Source organism: Pan paniscus, chromosome 19 (genome assembly GCF_029289425.2).
Source record: "Pan paniscus chromosome 19, NHGRI_mPanPan1-v2.0_pri, whole genome shotgun sequence".
NCBI classification, from domain to species: Eukaryota; Metazoa; Chordata; class Mammalia; order Primates; family Hominidae; genus Pan; species Pan paniscus.
The window spans coordinates 20,646,392-20,663,899 of NC_073268.2; the positions used below are offsets into that span (position 1 = coordinate 20,646,392).

A 17,508-nucleotide genomic window follows, 5' to 3' on the forward strand; every position below is an offset into this window, starting at 1 on the left:
CTCACTGCAACCTCTGCCTCCCAGGCTTAGGCAATCCTCCCACCTCAGCCTCTCAAGTAGCTGGGACTACAGGTATACGTCACCCTACCCAGCTAATTTTTGTATTTTTGTAGACACGTGGTTTCACTATGTTGCCCAGTTGGTCTCGGACTCCTGAGCTCAAGCAATCTGCCTGCCTCAGCCTCCCAAAATGTTAGGATTACAGGTGTGAGCCACCATGCCCAACCAAGAAACCATTTAAAAATTAGTCAGGCATGGTGGTGTGTGCCTGTGGTCCCAGCTACTCTGGAGGCTGAGGTGGGAGGATCACTTAAGTCTAGGAGTTTGAGGCTGATGTGAGCTGTAATCATGCCACTGCATTCTAGCCTGGGTAACAGAGGGAGACCCTCTCTCAAAAAAATAAAAAAGAAGAAAGAAATCAGCAGCCCAGGCTAAGATAGTGAGACCCTGTTTCTACACACAGATTTTTTTTTTTTTTAAATTACGTGGGCACTGTGGCATGCCTATAATTCCAGTTACTCAGGAGGCTGAACCAGGAGGATCCCTGGGGCCCAGGAGTTCAAGGCTGCAGTGAACTATGATCATGCCACTGCACTCTAAGCCTGGGTGACAGAGTGAGACTGTCTCAAAAAGGAAGAGAGAGAGAGAGAGGAAGGAAGGAAGGAAGCAGGGATGGAGGAAGGAAGAAAGGAAGGAAGGAAGGAAGGGAAGGAGGGAGGGAAAAGAAACCAGAAGATGACAGATTGGGTCAAGGTGGTGGCCAGGGAGGGCCTCTGAAGAGGAGACATTTGGGCCAAGATGTGAGAAGGGCTGAGGTGTTGCGGGGAGGGTGTCCGGGATATGGATAGCTGGATGTGCAAAGGCCCTGGGACAGGAAAGGGCTTAGTGAGTTCTAGGAACCACAGGAGGCCAATAGGCTAGGTGGGGAGAGAGCGAGAGAGACGGAGTGCAAGATGGGGTCAGGGAAAGAAGCAGGACCACATCGTCCAGACCTGCAGACCACTCCCAAGGATGCTGCAGCCCATGCCCAGTGGGCAGCAGCTATTTCTGAGAGAAGAGCATGTGTTTAGAGCCCCTCAGGGGAGCTAAACCCCCCTGAAGAAGGGACCAGCAGGTCCCCTGGCATTAGCTGAGTCCCAGGGATGGGCAAGAAAAGAAGCCAGGTGAAGACTAGAGAATGAAGGAGGGAGATGGACCTGAGGGTCACTTGCCCATCTTCCCCAAACATCCTTCGCTGGTGCCAGCCAGACTTACCTCTTCCCTGCACTGCCCCTCTCTCCCGGTCCCTGCTCATCTACCCTCACACCTGCAAATCCAGCTCGTTCTCCCGTTCCCTCCACACTTCCTTCCTCTGGCCCTACCACCTCCAACACGTGGATCCCCTCCACTGACATGTGGCCCCCTCTGGAGGAGGACCAGGAGACCCTGGGATGCCCTGTGCCCCACTCAGCCTGTGCCCTCTGCTGCAGGGACCCGCGGTGCGGGTTATGCTGGGGGCTCAGATCACCGTAGACAACTGGACACTCAGGACCGCGCCATGGAGGAGCTGCAGGTGGGTGTTCCCTGGCATCAGCAGTGCTCCCACCTGGAGGCTCTGGGGACCCGGTCCTAGACTCCTATCTTCACTGGGGGTGGAAGAGCCCCTCACAGCCCAGCCTCAGCGGCCACTTCCCACAGGATGATTATGAAGACATGATGGAGGAGAATCTGGAGCAGGAGGAATATGAAGACCCAGACATCCCCAAGTCCCAGATGGAGGAGCCAGCAGATGAGCCCCAGATGGAGGAGCCGGCAGGTGAGCCCCTCTCCCTCCCTCAGCTGGGATGAGCTGCTGAGCCCTAGACAGGGACAGGAGGGGCACTTGTCCTCTCCCCTTCTCCACAGTCCTCCTCCCAAGCACCACGGGCCGTTCTCCCCTCAATTCTGGCTGATTGAAGGATAAACAGAGCTTTGTTTGAAATGATCACAGGAGGTGGCTGGGAGAGCAGGGGCAGTCACCCATCCAGTGCCCCTGCAATGTGAGAAGGGCGGGCAGCCCGTTTGGGACAAGGGCATGAGCCCACATGCCATCTGTGCCCATCCAATGCCAGCTTCCAGGCCAGAAAATGGGCTTGTTCTTGGGGAAAGAGGTCCTGAGAAATGAGGGGCTTGTGGGGAACCTCCTAGGTAGAAAGACACCAGGAACCACCCTGCCTTCCCTGGCCTGTCCAAGGTCTTAGGTGGGGAGCCCCAGGCAGGACCTGTTTACTGTCAACAGGACTTAAGTGCTGGAGATTGGGATTAAAGTTAAGAGGCCCCTCTTGGAAATGAGGGTGGGAGGTGGGGAATATAAGGGGCTGACCCACCCTGGTGCCTGAGCTCAGTGAGACACTGCGCTGACCTGACGGGCTCATTGACGCAGGTGGGAGGAGAGAAGGGAGTCTGGTCTCAGAGGTGGCAGGGGAGGGAGGAGGTCCTAGGAGGATCCTGAAATTTGCCACTCAGGGCTCTGCAGTCACCTTGGAGAGGTCCCTGCACTTCATCACTGCGGAGGGGCTAGGCCTCCCTGGCTGAATCCTGGGTGTCCTCAACAAGGCTCAGATAGGGAGCCCAAGGCTAGGCCCAGCACACAAGTGTGGGGAGCCTCATTCTGCTGAGTGGCCAGTGTGGGATGGGGCACCAGAGGCCCAGCCCAGGGGCACTGGGAAGGAGGGGCATCTGCCCATGCCTGGGTCTCTGAGGCTCACAGTGGATGGTGAAGAGCCTCAGGTGGGGGACAGTCAGGTCAATACTAACCGACCTCTGGTTTTCAGCTCACGACACCGAGGCAACAGCCACAGACTACCGCACCACATTTCACCCGGGTATCCACGAGGTGAGGACCCCAGCCTCCCCCTTTCTTTCCCATGCTGCCTTTGGGACCCACCATTTGATCAGGGAAGAGAGGAGCAAGGGGATAGAGGCAGCTTCAGGCTAGGGAAGACCCTGCAGCAGATAGAGGAGTGAGGATCCCAGGAAATAGGTGAGAGGGACGCCCCACTGATGGGGAGGCCTGGGCCCCTTTCCAGGAGCACCCTGGGCAGAGATAACCTGATTGACAAGGGCTGAGTCCCCAGGCCCTCAGGCCCTGGCTGGGCTGTCGGGCATCACTGGGGAAGCACAGAATTAAAGACTTGTTCTCCTCTGCCCAGGCCCCTCAGGTCCCCACTGGGCACTGAACTGTCTAACTGGTTAGGAATTTGGGGCGGCCCTCAGCTATGGCCCTTGGAGCAACCACCTGGCCCCAGGGACATGCTGAAGCACATCCACGAACAATCTCAGAGGCTGGAGACTGACCCAATGACTCCAAAGTCCCCTTTAGCTTCGGCCCGCCAGGCCTCTGCTTCCCACTCCTTTCCCTCCCCAGTGGCCTCTCCAGCATCCCTTTGGGTCAGCGTTCTCCAAATGCCTTCTGCAATGGGGTAAGGGCCTGGCCAGGAAGTTGGGAGATAAGGGAGTGGTGTGAGCCGTACCTACGGACCCTTGAGCACAGGGATCCAAGCCTCACAAGCACAAGCCTCTCTCGAGAGCGGCTGAGCACCCACTATGCCCTGGACTATGCCTGATGGACTAACTCAGGCGCATGGGGCCACAGGTCTATGTGGAGCTGCAGGAGCTGGTGATGGACGAAAAGAACCAGGAGCTGAGATGGATGGAGGCGGCGCGCTGGGTGCGACTGGAGGAGAACCTGGGGGAGAACGGGGCCTGGGGCCGCCCGCACCTCTCTCACCTCACCTTCTGGAGCCTCCTAGAGCTGCATAGAGTCTTCACCAAGGGTGAGCCTCCTGGGCCCTTCTGGACCTTCTGCAGATGAGGATTGTTGTGGGGTGCTGTGGCCCAGCCTACCAGCTCACTCCTCCACTGCCTGCAGGTACTGTCCTCCTAGACCTGCAAGAGACCTCCCTGGCTGGAGTGACCAACCAACTGCTAGACAGGTTTATCTTTGAAGACCAGATCCGGCCTCAGGACCGAGAGGAGCTGCTCCGGGCCCTGCTGCTCAAACACAGGTGCCCCTGCCTGCCAGGGCCTGGATTCCATATCCAGTGGGCCCATTTCCCCAGCCCACTTACCCCAAGTTCTCCCCCGGGATCCAGGTGGCCCTACCCTCACCAGGCAGGGGCCCACTTTCCTCCACTATGGCTCCCATCTCTGACACCTTGAAAGGGGTGGCTATGTCCTATGCTCAGAGTTGGGGGCTGCTGGTCCCCAGGAGGGCAGACCTGCAAGGCCCTTTTCTGTAGCCACTCTTGATCCCGCCTCGTCATTCCAGAGGCCACCCACTTACATCTACAACGTCCTTGGAGAGGAGGCTCTGATTCTCCTTCCATCCCAGGGTCTCTCTGGTCTGGTCTGGGAAGTCCCAGATGTCTACCCTTGATGTCTACCCCAGTCCCTTGATGTTCGCCCTTGATCCCTCCCACCACTGATAGTTCAGCCTGAACAGCTTACTCAGCCCATGTCCCCTGTACGTCCTGCAGCCACGCTGGAGAGCTGGAGGCCCTGCGGGGTGTGAAGCCTGCAGTCCTGACACGCTCTGGGGATCCTTCACAGCCTCTGCTCCCCCAATACTCCTCACTGGAGACACAGCTCTTCTGTGAGCAGGTGAGTCAGTTACAGGGTCAGGGTCAGGGTCAGGGTGGGGCAAGGAGAGAGCTTTCTCAAACGCCAGCAGGGGTCCTGAAAAACCGACCACAAGCAGGGGACCAGAAGCACTCCTGCGCCCGGGGGGTGCCAGGAGAGTTGGGAAGCGAGAATGGGAAGGGGAGGATGCTCAGGTCTCCCAGGTCAGACTGGCCCGAGGACTCCCGTCACCACCCTCCTTCCCACAGGGAGATGGGGGCACAGAAGGGCACTCACCATCTGGAATTCTGGAAAAGATTCCCCCGGATTCAGAGGCCACGTTGGTGCTAGTGGGTAAGAACAGGCATCTCTACCCTCAGCCCTCCACACCCCTCGTGTCTTGGCTCAGCCTGTCTTTCCCTCAGCCTGGACCCCCGCAGCCCCATCTCTTCAGCACACCCACCCTGGGTTCCTCGGCCTGGCCTGATCTTCTCATCCCCTAACAGGCCGCGCCAACTTCCTGGAGCAGCCGGTGCTGGGCTTTGTGAGGCTGCAGGAGGCAGCGGAGCTGGAGGTGGTGGAGCTGCCGGTGCCTATACGCTTCCTCTTTGTGTTGCTGGGACCTGAGGCCCCCCACATCGATTACACCCAGCTTGGCCGGGCTGCTGCCACCCTCATGTCAGAGAGGGTGAGGAAGGGCCGGAGAGGGCTGGGCTGGGGAAGCTTGGGACCTGGATGGTGGCTGAGGCCTGCTCTCCAACCTGGCCTGGGTTACTTTAGGTTCACTGGTTTGACCCATTCAGCCTAATCCAGCTGCTGCTATCCTACCTGGCGGGGGCAGTCGGGGCGTGCAGTCTGGCCCTGCTCTGGCCTGGTCTCGTCTGGTTGGCTTTGGCCTGGCTTAGTCTAGTCCAGCTCACTATGACCTGGTTCCACCTGGTCAGGTCTGGCTTGGTCGGGCCTAGTCAGCTCTAGTTTCATCAAGTCTGCTTAACCCACCAGGTTAGCTTTAGTTCCTTCTCCTTTCCCCACCCAGGGCCCCCGTCTGTCTCCCCAGAGCTCTTTCTTAGTGGGGAGAGTAGGGGTGGGAGCGGGCAGGAAAAGCAGTTCCTGGCAATGGGAGCTGCTGCCTGAGGGGGTTCTGGTTCCTGGAGGCCCTGGCTGTGGACTCCTGGGTCCTTTCCCTCCGCAGGTCTGGGCAGCCCTGACCCTGTCTCCTGCCCCTAGGTGTTCCGCATAGATGCCTACATGGCTCAGAGCCGAGGGGAGCTGCTGCACTCCCTAGAGGGCTTCCTGGACTGCAGCCTAGTGCTGCCTCCCACCGACGCCCCCTCCGAGCAGGCACTGCTCAGTCTGGTGCCTGTGCAGAGGGAGCTACTTCGAAGGCGCTATCAGTCCAGCCCTGCCAAGCCAGACTCCAGCTTCTACAAGGGCCTAGGTACCTGCCCTTCCCAGCTGAGGCTTTCTGAGCCCCCACCGACCCCCAGACACCTCAGCGTAGCCTCTGTCTCCCATCACATGTTCCCCTCTCATCGCTCCCTTTGCCCACATCTTCCAGACTTCTTGGCCACCCTATTCCCATCAGACAATCTCCCCTACACCCTCCAGTCTCCTTTCCCCTCATTTCCTCCAGCTACTCCCTCTGACCATGCTCTTATCCTCCACCACAGACTTAAATGGGGGCCCAGGGGGCCCCAGGGGCCCAGATGACCCTCTGCAGCAGACAGGCCAGCTCTTCGGGGGCCTGGTGCGTGATATCCGGCGCCGCTACCCCTATTACCTGAGTGACATCACAGATGCATTCAGCCCCCAGGTCCTGGCTGCCGTCATCTTCATCTACTTTGCTGCCCTGTCACCCGCCATCACCTTCGGTGGCCTCCTGGGTCAGTGCGAATACCTGTCTCCCTAACTCTTGCCTCTGACCCTCTGGCCTCTGTCTCAGCCCCAACTTCTGACTCTGTCTGACCCTCCAGACCCCTGCATCAGCCTGACCATGACTTGCTCTATGGGCTCCTGGAAATGATCTCCTGACCTTGATCCCACTGTGACCTCTACCCACAGGAGAAAAGACCCGGAACCAGATGGGAGTGTCGGAGCTGCTGATCTCCACTGCAGTGCAGGGCATTCTCTTCGCCCTGCTGGGGGCTCAGCCCCTGCTTGTGGTCGGCTTCTCAGGACCCCTGCTGGTGTTTGAGGAAGCCTTCTTCTCGGTAGTTCTGTCCTTACCCCACTGACCCTGTCATGTCCCCCGCACCACCTGCCTGATGCATGGTGCCTTGCCCCAAGGCCCTTTGACTGACCGGCTTCTTCTGACCACCCTGCAGTTCTGTGAGAGCAACGGTCTAGAGTACATCGTGGGCCGCGTGTGGATCGGCTTCTGGCTCATCCTGCTGGTGGTGTTGGTGGTGGCCTTCGAGGGTAGCTTCCTGGTCCGCTTCATCTCCCGCTATACCCAGGAGATCTTCTCCTTCCTCATTTCCCTCATCTTCATCTATGAGACTTTCTCCAAGCTGATCAAGGTGGGGGCCTATGGGGATGTTAATGCACACGGGAGGTTGTGTATAAGACTGAGACAGTGGCCAGGCGCGAGGGCTCAGGCCTGTAATCTCAGAACTTTGGGAGGCCGAGGTGGGTGGATCACCCGAGATCAGGAGTTCAAGACCAGCCTGACCAACATTGTGAAACTCCATCTCTATTAAAAATACAAAAATCAGCCAGGTGTGGTGGCATGCATCTGTAATCCCAGCTACTCAGGAGGCTGAGGCAGGAGAACTACTTGAACCCGGGAGGTGGAGGTTGCAGTGAGCCGAGATTGTGCCACTACACTCCAGCCTGGGCAACAGAGGAAGACTCCGTCTAAAAAAAAAAAAAAAAAAAAAGACTGAGCCATTGTGTCCTCGCACATGTGTCTGTGCAGCATTTGTGTGTCTTTGCTTTCACCTGTGTACATAACCATGTGACTGTGCACATGACTGTGACAACATATGTGTCTGTGTCAACATATGTGTCTATGTCTGTGTAGTCACACATCTGCACACAGGACTGTGCAGCTGTGTTGACTGTGACCACATATGTGTTGGCACCTGCTGCCTGTGGCCAGCACTCTTGCTGAGGCATGAGAGGGTGCCTCTGTGTTGCACATGTCCAGTTCATGACCACACATGATGTGAGCAATGGGTAAGTATGGGCATGACACTGAGCATGTGAAAGTACATGCACAGTGAGAGCTGGGGGGACTCTGGAGCCTCTGAAGTCCCCCACTCCCTCCCCTGTGCTTGTCCTCAAGAGCTGCAGGGCTTGTGGATGGAGTGCCCAGCCACCTTGGCTTGGCTCCCATCATCTTAAGCTCTGCTTGCCTTTGTACCTGCATTTTATATGGGAGAAGGGTGGGCCCTATGTGTTGTCCCCTGATTCTGTTGGATGGAGGGTCTTTCTGTGTCCAGGTCTTTTAACCCCTTGTTAGAAACTTCCCTGACCCTTGTTTCCTGACCTCCAGCCTTCTCATGTCTCCCAGGTCCTGGGTGTACATGTGTGCTCGCACACACACCCATTGCCTTCCATGGCCCTCCCTGCCTAAACCTAGGCTGTCTTCATTCCTGAAAACCAAGCTGTAGAATCCCATTTATCCTCTGTTTCCATGTCAATTGAGGAAGAAGATAGATGGATGGATGGATGAATAGATGGATAATGGATGGACGGATGGATGGATGGATGGATGGTTGGATGGATGGATGATTGATGAATGAGTGGGTGGATGATGGACGGATGAATGGATGGATAAATGGGTTGATAGATAGATGATAGGTAGGTGGATGGATGGGTAGATGGATAATGAATGGATGGATGAATAATCAATGGATGATCAATGGATAATGGATAGATGAATGATGGATGGGTGGATAAATGGATGGATGATGAATTAATAGATGACTGGATGAATGGATAGTAGTGCTGGGTAGAGTTAGCTGGTGGTATTTTCCAGCCCAAGCCAAAGCTGGGAGAGAACAGAATGCCTTGGTTTTCTGCTGCAGATCTTCCAGGACCACCCACTACAGAAGACTTATAACTACAACGTGTTGATGGTGCCCAAACCTCAGGGCCCCCTGCCCAACACAGCCCTCCTCTCCCTTGTGCTCATGGCCGGTACCTTCTTCTTTGCCATGATGCTGCGCAAGTTCAAGAACAGCTCCTATTTCCCTGGCAAGGTCAGCATACCCTCCTCGCCTGTCCTTGCCAACACTGCCCTATCCCAGCCCAAAGCCCCCCGCTCCAAATTCCTCAGTGCCCTTAGCTTCCCTTCTTTTTCAGATTCCCATTCCCAATTCCAACCTCCCCTGGCCCTATCCTTACCTAGGGTTTCACTCTATGGGCAAGCCCCTCCCACTTTCATGGCATGCCCAGCCTGAGAACTGCTGGGGGAAGAAGAAAGGAGGCAGACATAGCTGAGGTGCAGGACAGGGCATTAGATGCTGATGGATCCCCTGGAAGAGCAGGGCCCCGTGGGTGAATATAGGGCAGGAGGAAGGCAGGAGGTGGGGAGTGACTGGGCACTGACCACTGGTCCTTTCACCTGCCCCCAGCTGCGTCGGGTCATCGGGGACTTCGGGGTCCCCATCTCCATCCTGATCATGGTCCTGGTGGATTTCTTCATTCAGGATACCTACACCCAGGTGACCCCTCCTCCCAGCCCTCAGACCATGATACCCCCCAGGTCCTCATTTCCACCCCCCAGCATGCCTCTTCCCTAGAATAGCTTTCCCCAACCTGAAGCCAGCTGGGACTGCCTCTACCCATCCCTGCCTCCTCTTGGAGTCCCATGTGCTTCTCACAGCCCCAGAGGACCCCTGTGGCCAAAGCAAGGTGCTGGGCCAGGTTGCCACCTTCATTCCTTAACCCAGAGCAGTAGGAAGAAGTATTCTTTGGAGCCAGGCAGATCTAGGCATGAATCCCAGCTCTGCCATCAAATAGCTGTGTGATGTGGGGCAAGCTACATAACCTCTCTGATTCTCTTTCCTCATCTATAAAGTGGGGAACGAGCAGATGGATGTAAAGGGATTAGTGTAATGATTAGGTACAGAGCAAGTGCTCAATATAAGTAAGTTCCCAAGTGCCTCCAACCTAACTGCCCGACCCCTAGGACCCTGGCTCCTCCTGCTCCCACCCTTCCCCATCCTCCTGCCCTTGGCATTCTTACCTGCTACCCCCTCCCACAGAAACTCTCAGTGCCTGATGGCTTCAAGGTGTCCAACTCCTCAGCCCGGGGCTGGGTCATCCACCCACTGGGCTTGCGTTCCGAGTTTCCCATCTGGATGATGTTTGCCTCCGCCCTGCCTGCTCTGCTGGTCTTCATCCTCATATTCCTGGAGTCTCAGATCACCACGTGAGAGACAGGGTGGGGGCTGGGCCTGGGAGGGTGGGAGGCAGGGACCTTTCCCTGGCATTCTCCCAGGCAGGCAAGAGACCCAGGATTGCAAGCTAGTCCCTGCGGGTGTGTGGCCCTCCCGACTAACAGGAATAGTGAAAAGCCAGGGGCAGTTCCAGGTTTTGTGGGACCAGAAGTTGTATAATTTGGAGAGCTCTTTTTAAGAAAAAAAAAAACGTGGCCGGGCGCGGTGGCTCACGCCCGTAATCCCAACAGTTTGAGAGGCCGAGGCGGGCAGATCACCTGAGGTCAGGAGTTCGAGACCAGCTTGGCTAACATGGTGAAGCCCTGTTTCTACTAAAAATACAAAAAATTAGGCGGGCATGGTGGCACGAGCCTGTAATCTCAGCTACTCGGGAGGCTGAGGCAGGAGAATCGCTTGAACCAGGGAGGCGGAGGTTGCAGTGAGCCGAGATCTCGCCATTGCACTCCAACTTGGGCAACGAGAGTGAAACTCCATCTCAAAAAAAAAAAAAAAAAAAGCGCCAGGTGAGGTGGCTCACATCTGTAATCCTAGCACTTTGGGAAGCCAAGACAGGGGGATCACGAGGTCAGTAGTTTGAGACCAGCCTGACTAATATGGTGAAACCCCGTTTCTACTAAAAATACAAAAATTAACCGAGTGTGGTGGCATGCGCCCGTAGTCCCAGCTACTTGGGAGGCTGAAGCAGGAAAATCACTTGAACCCGGGAGGCAGAGGTTGCAGTGAGCCAAAATCGCACCACTGCACTCCAGCCTGGGCGACAGAGCAAGACTCTAGGAAAAAAAAGAAAAGAAAAAAAAATGCAAAATGACAACTATAAAATTAGGTGCTGGATCTTGGAGGGGCCTGTACAAGCAAAGCTCCCTGAAGCTGAAGCTTCGTTGCCTGCGAATCAGCCTGGAATGTTGTGAAGACATTTCTGCTCTTAAGAGTTTGGATTCTCAAGATGGGGCGGGAGGGAGGGGAGCAAGGAACTCAAAGAGCGAGGGGCACAGAAGACAAAACTGAGCTACAAGGACACCAAGTATGGAGAAGGAAGGAGGGGGTGGAGGAGGCAGGGGAGAACCCTGCTTACCCCTCGCCTTCCCCTACCGTAGGCTGATTGTCAGCAAACCCGAGCGCAAGATGGTCAAGGGCTCCGGCTTCCACCTGGACCTGCTGCTGGTAGTAGGCATGGGTGGGGTGGCCGCCCTCTTTGGGATGCCCTGGCTCAGTGCCACCACCGTGCGTTCCGTCACCCATGCCAACGCCCTCACTGTCATGGGCAAAGCCAGCACCCCAGGGGCTGCAGCCCAGATCCAGGAGGTCAAAGAGCAGCGGATCAGTGGACTCCTGGTCGCTGTGCTTGTGGGTGAGTGAAAGCTGGGTCGCGTCTTCACCATCCTCCTGCCCCTCACCCCCGGCCCCTTCCCCTTTCTGTTCGGACCCAGCACCTCCTCCAGCCTCCCCCATCCTGCACCACTTCCCCACATCTCCCCAGCATCCCCTACTCACACGAGGGGATCCTGGAGGAAAGGCCAAGGCACTGGGCTGGGCGTCTGAGCAGGGAGGAAGGGGGCTCCACTCCGAGGCCTTCTCCAGACCAGACCCCACCTTCTGACTTACCCAACAAAAGTCCAGTGAACTGTGGGTTCTAGCCCTGCCCTGCTGCTAACCCAGTATCCCTCCTTGTCTCTAGGTCTCAGTTTCCCTGTCTGCACAGTTGGAGGGTTCAACAGATGTCCCCCAGTTCTCTTCCAGCTCAGCTGCTCCATGACTGATACAAGGGGCGGTGCTCTAGGCATAGTCCAGGGATATGGGGGAGAAGAAAGAAGGGTCACTGGGGTTGATTTCAGTTCTGGAGCAGCCAAGAGTCGAGCTGGGTTCGGTGTGGGCAGTGCCATGGTTGCAGATGGAGAGGTCAGGGAAAATTCTTAAAGGAGGCAGTTGATGGCATTCTGGGCTGGGGTGAGGAGAAAGGTGTGTGTGTTTGACCTCTGTGACCCTCATTAGGTTAAGGGAGTGGGCTTAAGTCAGGCAGGCAGGGCTTTGACTCCCTGCCAGCTGTGTGGCCTTAGGCAGGTTGTTTACCTCTCTGAGCCTGTTTCCTCATCTGTAAAATTGGGGTAATACCTATAAAAAGGACCGATAGAGGCCGGGGGTGGTGGCTCACGCCTGTAATCCCAGCACTTTGGGAGACTGAGGCAGGTGGGTCACCCTGTCCAACATGGTGAAACCACGTCTCTACTAAAATTACAAAATCAGCTGGGCGTGGTGTTGCACGCCTATAATCCCAGCTACTTGGGAGGCTGAGGCAGGAGAATTGCTTGAACCCAGGAGGCGGAGGTTGAAGTGAGCTGAGATTGCACCACTGCACTCCAGCCTGGGCAACAGAGCGAGACTCCGCCTCAAAAAAAAAAAAAAAAAAAAAAACCCATAGGAATAGCTCCAGGCCAGGCGTGGGATCTCAACACTTTGGGAGAACAAGGCAGGAGAATCACTTGAGCCCAGGAGTTCAAGACTAGCCTGGGCAACATAGTGAGACCTTGTCTCTACTAAAAATTAAAAAAAAAAAAATGATCCAGGTGTGGTTGTATGTGCCTGTAGTTCCAGCAACTAGGGACACTGAAGCAGGAGGATCACTTGGGATCAGGAGGTTAAGTCTGTTGTGAGCCGAGATCACACTACTGCACTCTGGCTTGGGTGACAGAACGAGATCCTGTCTCAAAAAAAAAAAAAGAAAAGAAAAGAAAAGGAAAAAAGAAATGGCTCCATATGGTGCCTGTGTTTTATTCCCAGCCCCAGATAGGGGCCTGACCCCCCACTGGTGCCAGGCCTCGGGCAACCTGGGCTGAGAGTGTGCGGCTCCCCCACAGGCCTGTCCATCCTCATGGAGCCCATCCTGTCCCGCATCCCCCTGGCTGTACTGTTTGGCATCTTCCTCTACATGGGGGTCACGTCGCTCAGCGGCATCCAGCTCTTTGACCGCATCTTGCTTCTGTTCAAGCCACCCAAGTATCACCCAGATGTGCCCTACGTCAAGCGGGTACAGGACCCTTTTCTGGTTGACCAGCCTGGGGTGGTAGAGGGTGCTGGGGTGTGATAGGCACTGACCCTAGCCTCCGCCTGCAGGTGAAGACCTGGCGCATGCACTTGTTCACGGGCATCCAGATCATCTGCCTGGCAGTGCTGTGGGTGGTGAAGTCCACGCCGGCCTCCCTGGCCCTGCCCTTCGTCCTCATCCTCACTGTGCCGCTGCGGCGCATCCTGCTGCCGCTCATCTTCAGGAACCTGGAGCTTCAGTGTGTGAGTGGCTGCCTGGGCCTGGGGCACAAGAGCTGGGAGCATGCGAGGGGCGCGTCTCAGAACTAGGGCAGGCAGGACAGAGTCATGGGTAAAGTCTGGGGCTAGGGCTGGTGTCCAGGTTCTGGCCTGCTGTGTCCTAGCATATGATCTGGAGCACGGGGCCTTGTTTCTCTGTGTCTTCACTTTGCTCGCCTGTAAAGGGGGGAATGATGGCACGACTGGGGAGAGCGTCAAGAGGCAGACAGGGTGTGCTGTGAGTGAGCTGGACCCCTAAGCAGCAAGTCCTGCAGTCTTCCGAGTCATTTGGGACAGAGTCACTCCTCTAATAGGATTCTTCCACAGGGTGACTCAGGTCACTGTGGGGCCGCCCTGGTGAAAAGGTCCCCTGCTCACCCTCTGCAGGCCCTCCCCTGCCAGGGTCCACATCCCCGGGGTTGCCTCTCACTTTGACAACGACTCATTTAGGCCAGTCCTAGTTGCTGGGGAGATAAAACAGGACTGGTCCAAGGTTCAAGACAGCCAGACCCTCTCCTAACTCCAGAGGTGCCTTTCATGCCCGGGGAGGGCTCTTCTGGCCCCAGGGTCTCTCACCCTGTCTCTCTCCTGTCCCTCCCCTCCAGCTGGATGCTGATGATGCCAAGGCAACCTTTGATGAGGAGGAAGGTCGGGATGAATACGACGAAGTGGCCATGCCTGTGTGAGGGGCGGGCCCAGGCCCTAGACCCTCCCCCACCATTCCACATCCCCACCTTCCAAGGAAAAGCAGTTCATGGGCACCTCATGGACTCCAGGATCCTCCTGGAGCAGCAGCTGAGGCCCCAGGGCTGTGGGTGGGGAAGGAAGGCGTGTCGAGGAGACCTTCCACAAAGGGTAGCCTGGCTTTTCTGGCTGGAGATGGCCGATGGGTCCCACATTAGGGGGTTTGTTGCACAGTCCCTCCTGTTGCCACACTTTCACTGGGGATCCCGTGCTGGAAGACTTAGATCTGAGCCCTCCCTCTTCCCAGCACAGGCAGGGGTAGAAGCAAAGGCAGGAGGTGGGTGAGCGGGTGGGGTGCTTGCTGTGTGACCTTGGGCAAGTCCCTTGACCTTTCCAGCCTATATTTCCTCTTCTGTAAAATGGGTATATTGATGATAATACCCACATTACAGGATGGTTACTGAGGACCAAAGATACATGTAAAATAGGGCTTTGTAAACTCCACAGGGACTGTTCTATAGCAGTCATCATTTGTCTTTGAACGTACCCAAGGTCACATAGCTGGGATGTGAACTGAGCCGTGCAGCTGGGATTTGAACCAGGCCTTCTGATTTCAAGGTCCGAGCTCTGTCCTCTGTCAGTCATGCGTCCACTTTCCCTTCCCCTGTGACTCCTCCCTTCCCCACTCTGCTCCCAGCCCCTACCTTGAGACCCTCTTCTCTGGGCCCAGAGAGAGGCGTCCTGGTGAGGACAAGGTACAGGCAAGGATGATCCAGGGATTGGGCCTGGGACCCAGGCCTCCTAAGTGTTTGGTTCCTCCCTCCAAACACTCATTAGTTCACTCATTCATTCATTCCACAAACATTTACTGAGGGCCCTGGAGTCAGTGGACTCCGAGGGGACTGAGACAAGCCCTGCCCTGGGGTGGGGGTGGGGGGCAAGGTACAGTTGATTCTACATTTGGATAGGGAGTGGGGGAGGGTGGGAAGGTAGGGGCGGGACAGTGAGGGGGTTTGTAATTTATTAATTGCGTATTTTCTAAGAGTTTTCAACATAGTTTGGCTTCACACACACCTTCAGGCCCCTCATTTGAGAGCCATTATCCTCAACTCCATCTAAACTGAATCTTGGGGAGAACCCAGATCTGACCAATTGGGGTAGGAGACAGCAGGCTCTCCAAGAACATGGGCAAATTTATTTTTTTATAAAACAAAAAGATAAAAAGAGTTGAAAGACGTGGAAGTGGTGAGAGATGGAGGAAACAGAATCAGGAAGTGGTAGAAAAGAGAGGAGGTGGCTGGGCGCAGTGGCTCACGTTTGTAATCCCAGCACTTTGGGAGGCCAAGTTGGGCGGATCATTTGAGGTCAGGAGTTTGAGACCAGCCTGGCCAACGTGGTGAAACCCCGTTACTACTAAAAATACAAAAATTAACTGGGTGTCGTGGCAGGCACCTGTAATCCCAGCTACTTGGAAGGCTGAGGCAAGAGAATCACCTGAACCCAGGAGGTGGAGGTTGCAGTGAGCCAAGATTGCACCACTGCACTCCAGCCTGGGCAACAGAGCAAGACCCTGTCTCAAAACAAACAAACAAACAAACAAAAACAAAAACAAAAAAACAGAAGGAAACATCAGCCTTGGGGGCCACAGACTCAACATGTGTGTGTGGTGGGGTTCCAGCCCAACATAGAGTAACATTATTTGTACCTCCCAGGCTAGCTCAGTCCATGGGAGGCTCTCCAGGTGTCCCTGAAAGCTGACACCCACCTTTCACCACTTCGCCCATGCTACAGTTCAGTTTCCTCATCTGTAAAATGGGGATGATAATGGTACCTACCTTGCAGTGTTGTTATAAGGATTAAAGGAGACAGTGCAAGAAAAGGCCTTGGTTGGTGAAGAGCCCAACCTCGGAGGGGAGCTGCTGGGATCCTCCTTATCTTGACTGGGATGTCCCTGTCTCCCCCTCCCCTTGCTCCTTGAACATGGCCAAGGAAAGTGAAAAACAAAAATTATTCACTCTGCTAGCACCCTTCCCCTTGATGCCTGGGAATAGGTTTTGCCAATAAACGTATCTGTGCTGGAGTGGCTGCCTTGCCTGAATTCCCGTTCCCAGAGTTGGGGGTCCCGGGGGTCTTGGCTGAACTAGGTGGGCATGGTGTGTGTGGCACGGGCCTGGCACAGGGCTGCATCTATGCAGCAAGGGGAGCCAGGCTGAGGTGTGACCCTGAGCCCTAGGGTGGGAGGCCAGCACCCAGAGACTGGGTAGGGAGCAAGAGATGAGATTATGCTCTGAGACTCCTTCCTCTCCTGAATAAGCAAGACCTGTGGGGGTGGGAGGAGGGACTGTAAGGGGACCTTGCCCCCTGCTCCTTATACTTGTGAGCCCCCAATTCCCTTTAGATCAGTGGACCCCTTAGCGGGAAGCTGGACAGCACCTTTGACAGAGATGACCAGAGAAGAAAACAGAGGCCCAGAGAGGGCACGTGGCCACACAGGCACAGCGTCTCCTGGCCAGCTTTCTGCTTACCCTCACCCTGGTCCCCTTTGAAGGCTCTGTCCCCTACCCCCAACCACTTCCAGCAATTCTAGGGTACTGCTGGGCTGGGTGTCCCCCACCCCGGGAGAGGAGGGTTCCAGGACTGGACATCTGCCCTCCCTAGACTTCCAATGAGAGGTCAGTGCAGGGCTGGGCCGCCTGGCTTCCTGCCCTAGATCTATATTTACTGCCTATCCCCAGCTGACCCCTCCCAGGCTAGCCAGGGCAGCTGCCAAAGGGCCAGAGAGCTAACTCTGCCAGGGGAGAGCCGTCCCAGCGTCCACCTCCCACACACAGCAGCTGCAGATCCCCACAGCCCTGGCCCTGTCCCCAGGGCTTGCCAGACCCCCCATTCCCCACGTCCATGTACCCAGAAGTCAGGCTATGAGACAAGCCTGAAGAGAGCTCAGGCCTCCGGCATCCCCAGGCCTCTTCCACAGGCTGGCTGTGCAGCCTGGGAAAAGCCAGTCCCCTCTCTGGGCCTCCGTTTTCTACTGGGCTAATTCTTCCTGGTAGATCCTTTCCATCGCCTGGAAAAGGATCCTTTCCATCCTTTTCCAGCTCATCATATCTGGACTTAGGGGAATAAATGCTGCCTCAATTTGGGGGACCACTTCCTGCCCCTGCCAAGGTTTAAGCCCCTCTCCATGTTTTTAATTGCAATTCTGAAACATTACCTGGAGCTTGGGCAGCAGGGGAGGCTGGGACCCTGGCCAGAATCCCTAGGGCATTGCTACACAGTGGGCCTCTGGGACCAGCAGCAGTGCCATTTCTAGGGAGCTTGCCAGTAATCTAGGAGCTCAGGCCCTGCCCCAGAGTTGAGAAATAAGAATCTGCATTTTAACCAGATCCCCAGGTGATGTCCAGCACGGGAAGCTGGGCCTTAAGAACAGAGAGCCAGGGAGCAGAGCGAGGGTGTGCAGACTTCAGGTTTCTGCTCGTCCATCCCACTCCTCCCACCCTTAGAGAAGATTCGGAGGCCTTCTTGAGGGAGTAGAGGGGGCCTG

The 17,508-nt window shown here is 56.0% G+C and overlaps 1 protein-coding gene across 1 annotated transcript; it reads left to right on the forward strand.

Annotated features, from left to right (window-relative positions):
• Positions 1–208: 208 nt before the first annotated feature.
• Positions 209–16,914, forward strand: SLC4A1 (solute carrier family 4 member 1 (Diego blood group)). Its single transcript, XM_003805872.6, has 19 exons — positions 209–1,552; positions 1,678–1,795; positions 2,793–2,854; positions 3,614–3,794; positions 3,890–4,025; positions 4,497–4,620; positions 4,848–4,932; positions 5,085–5,266; positions 5,806–6,016; positions 6,249–6,461; positions 6,640–6,788; positions 6,903–7,097; positions 8,610–8,783; positions 9,159–9,248; positions 9,792–9,958; positions 11,081–11,334; positions 12,839–13,008; positions 13,095–13,268; positions 13,889–16,914. Exons 1-19 carry the CDS (start codon positions 1,178–1,180, stop codon positions 13,967–13,969), a joined length of 3,141 nt encoding a protein of 1,046 aa, XP_003805920.4. The 5' UTR covers positions 209–1,177; the 3' UTR covers positions 13,970–16,914.
• Positions 16,915–17,508: the final 594 nt, after the last annotated feature.

Bases quoted from the DNA above. Each gene is read 5' to 3' on its own strand.
- SLC4A1 (XM_003805872.6), top strand. From the start codon at position 1,178: ATGAAGGAGGGAGATGGACCTGAGGGTCACTTGCCCATCTTCCCCAAA. The intron at 4,026-4,496 runs GTGCCCCTGCCT...TACGTCCTGCAG, and splicing joins GCCCTGCTGCTCAAACACAG to CCACGCTGGAGAGCTGGAGG. The intron at 9,959-11,080 runs GTGAGAGACAGG...CCCCTACCGTAG, and splicing joins CTGGAGTCTCAGATCACCAC to GCTGATTGTCAGCAAACCCG.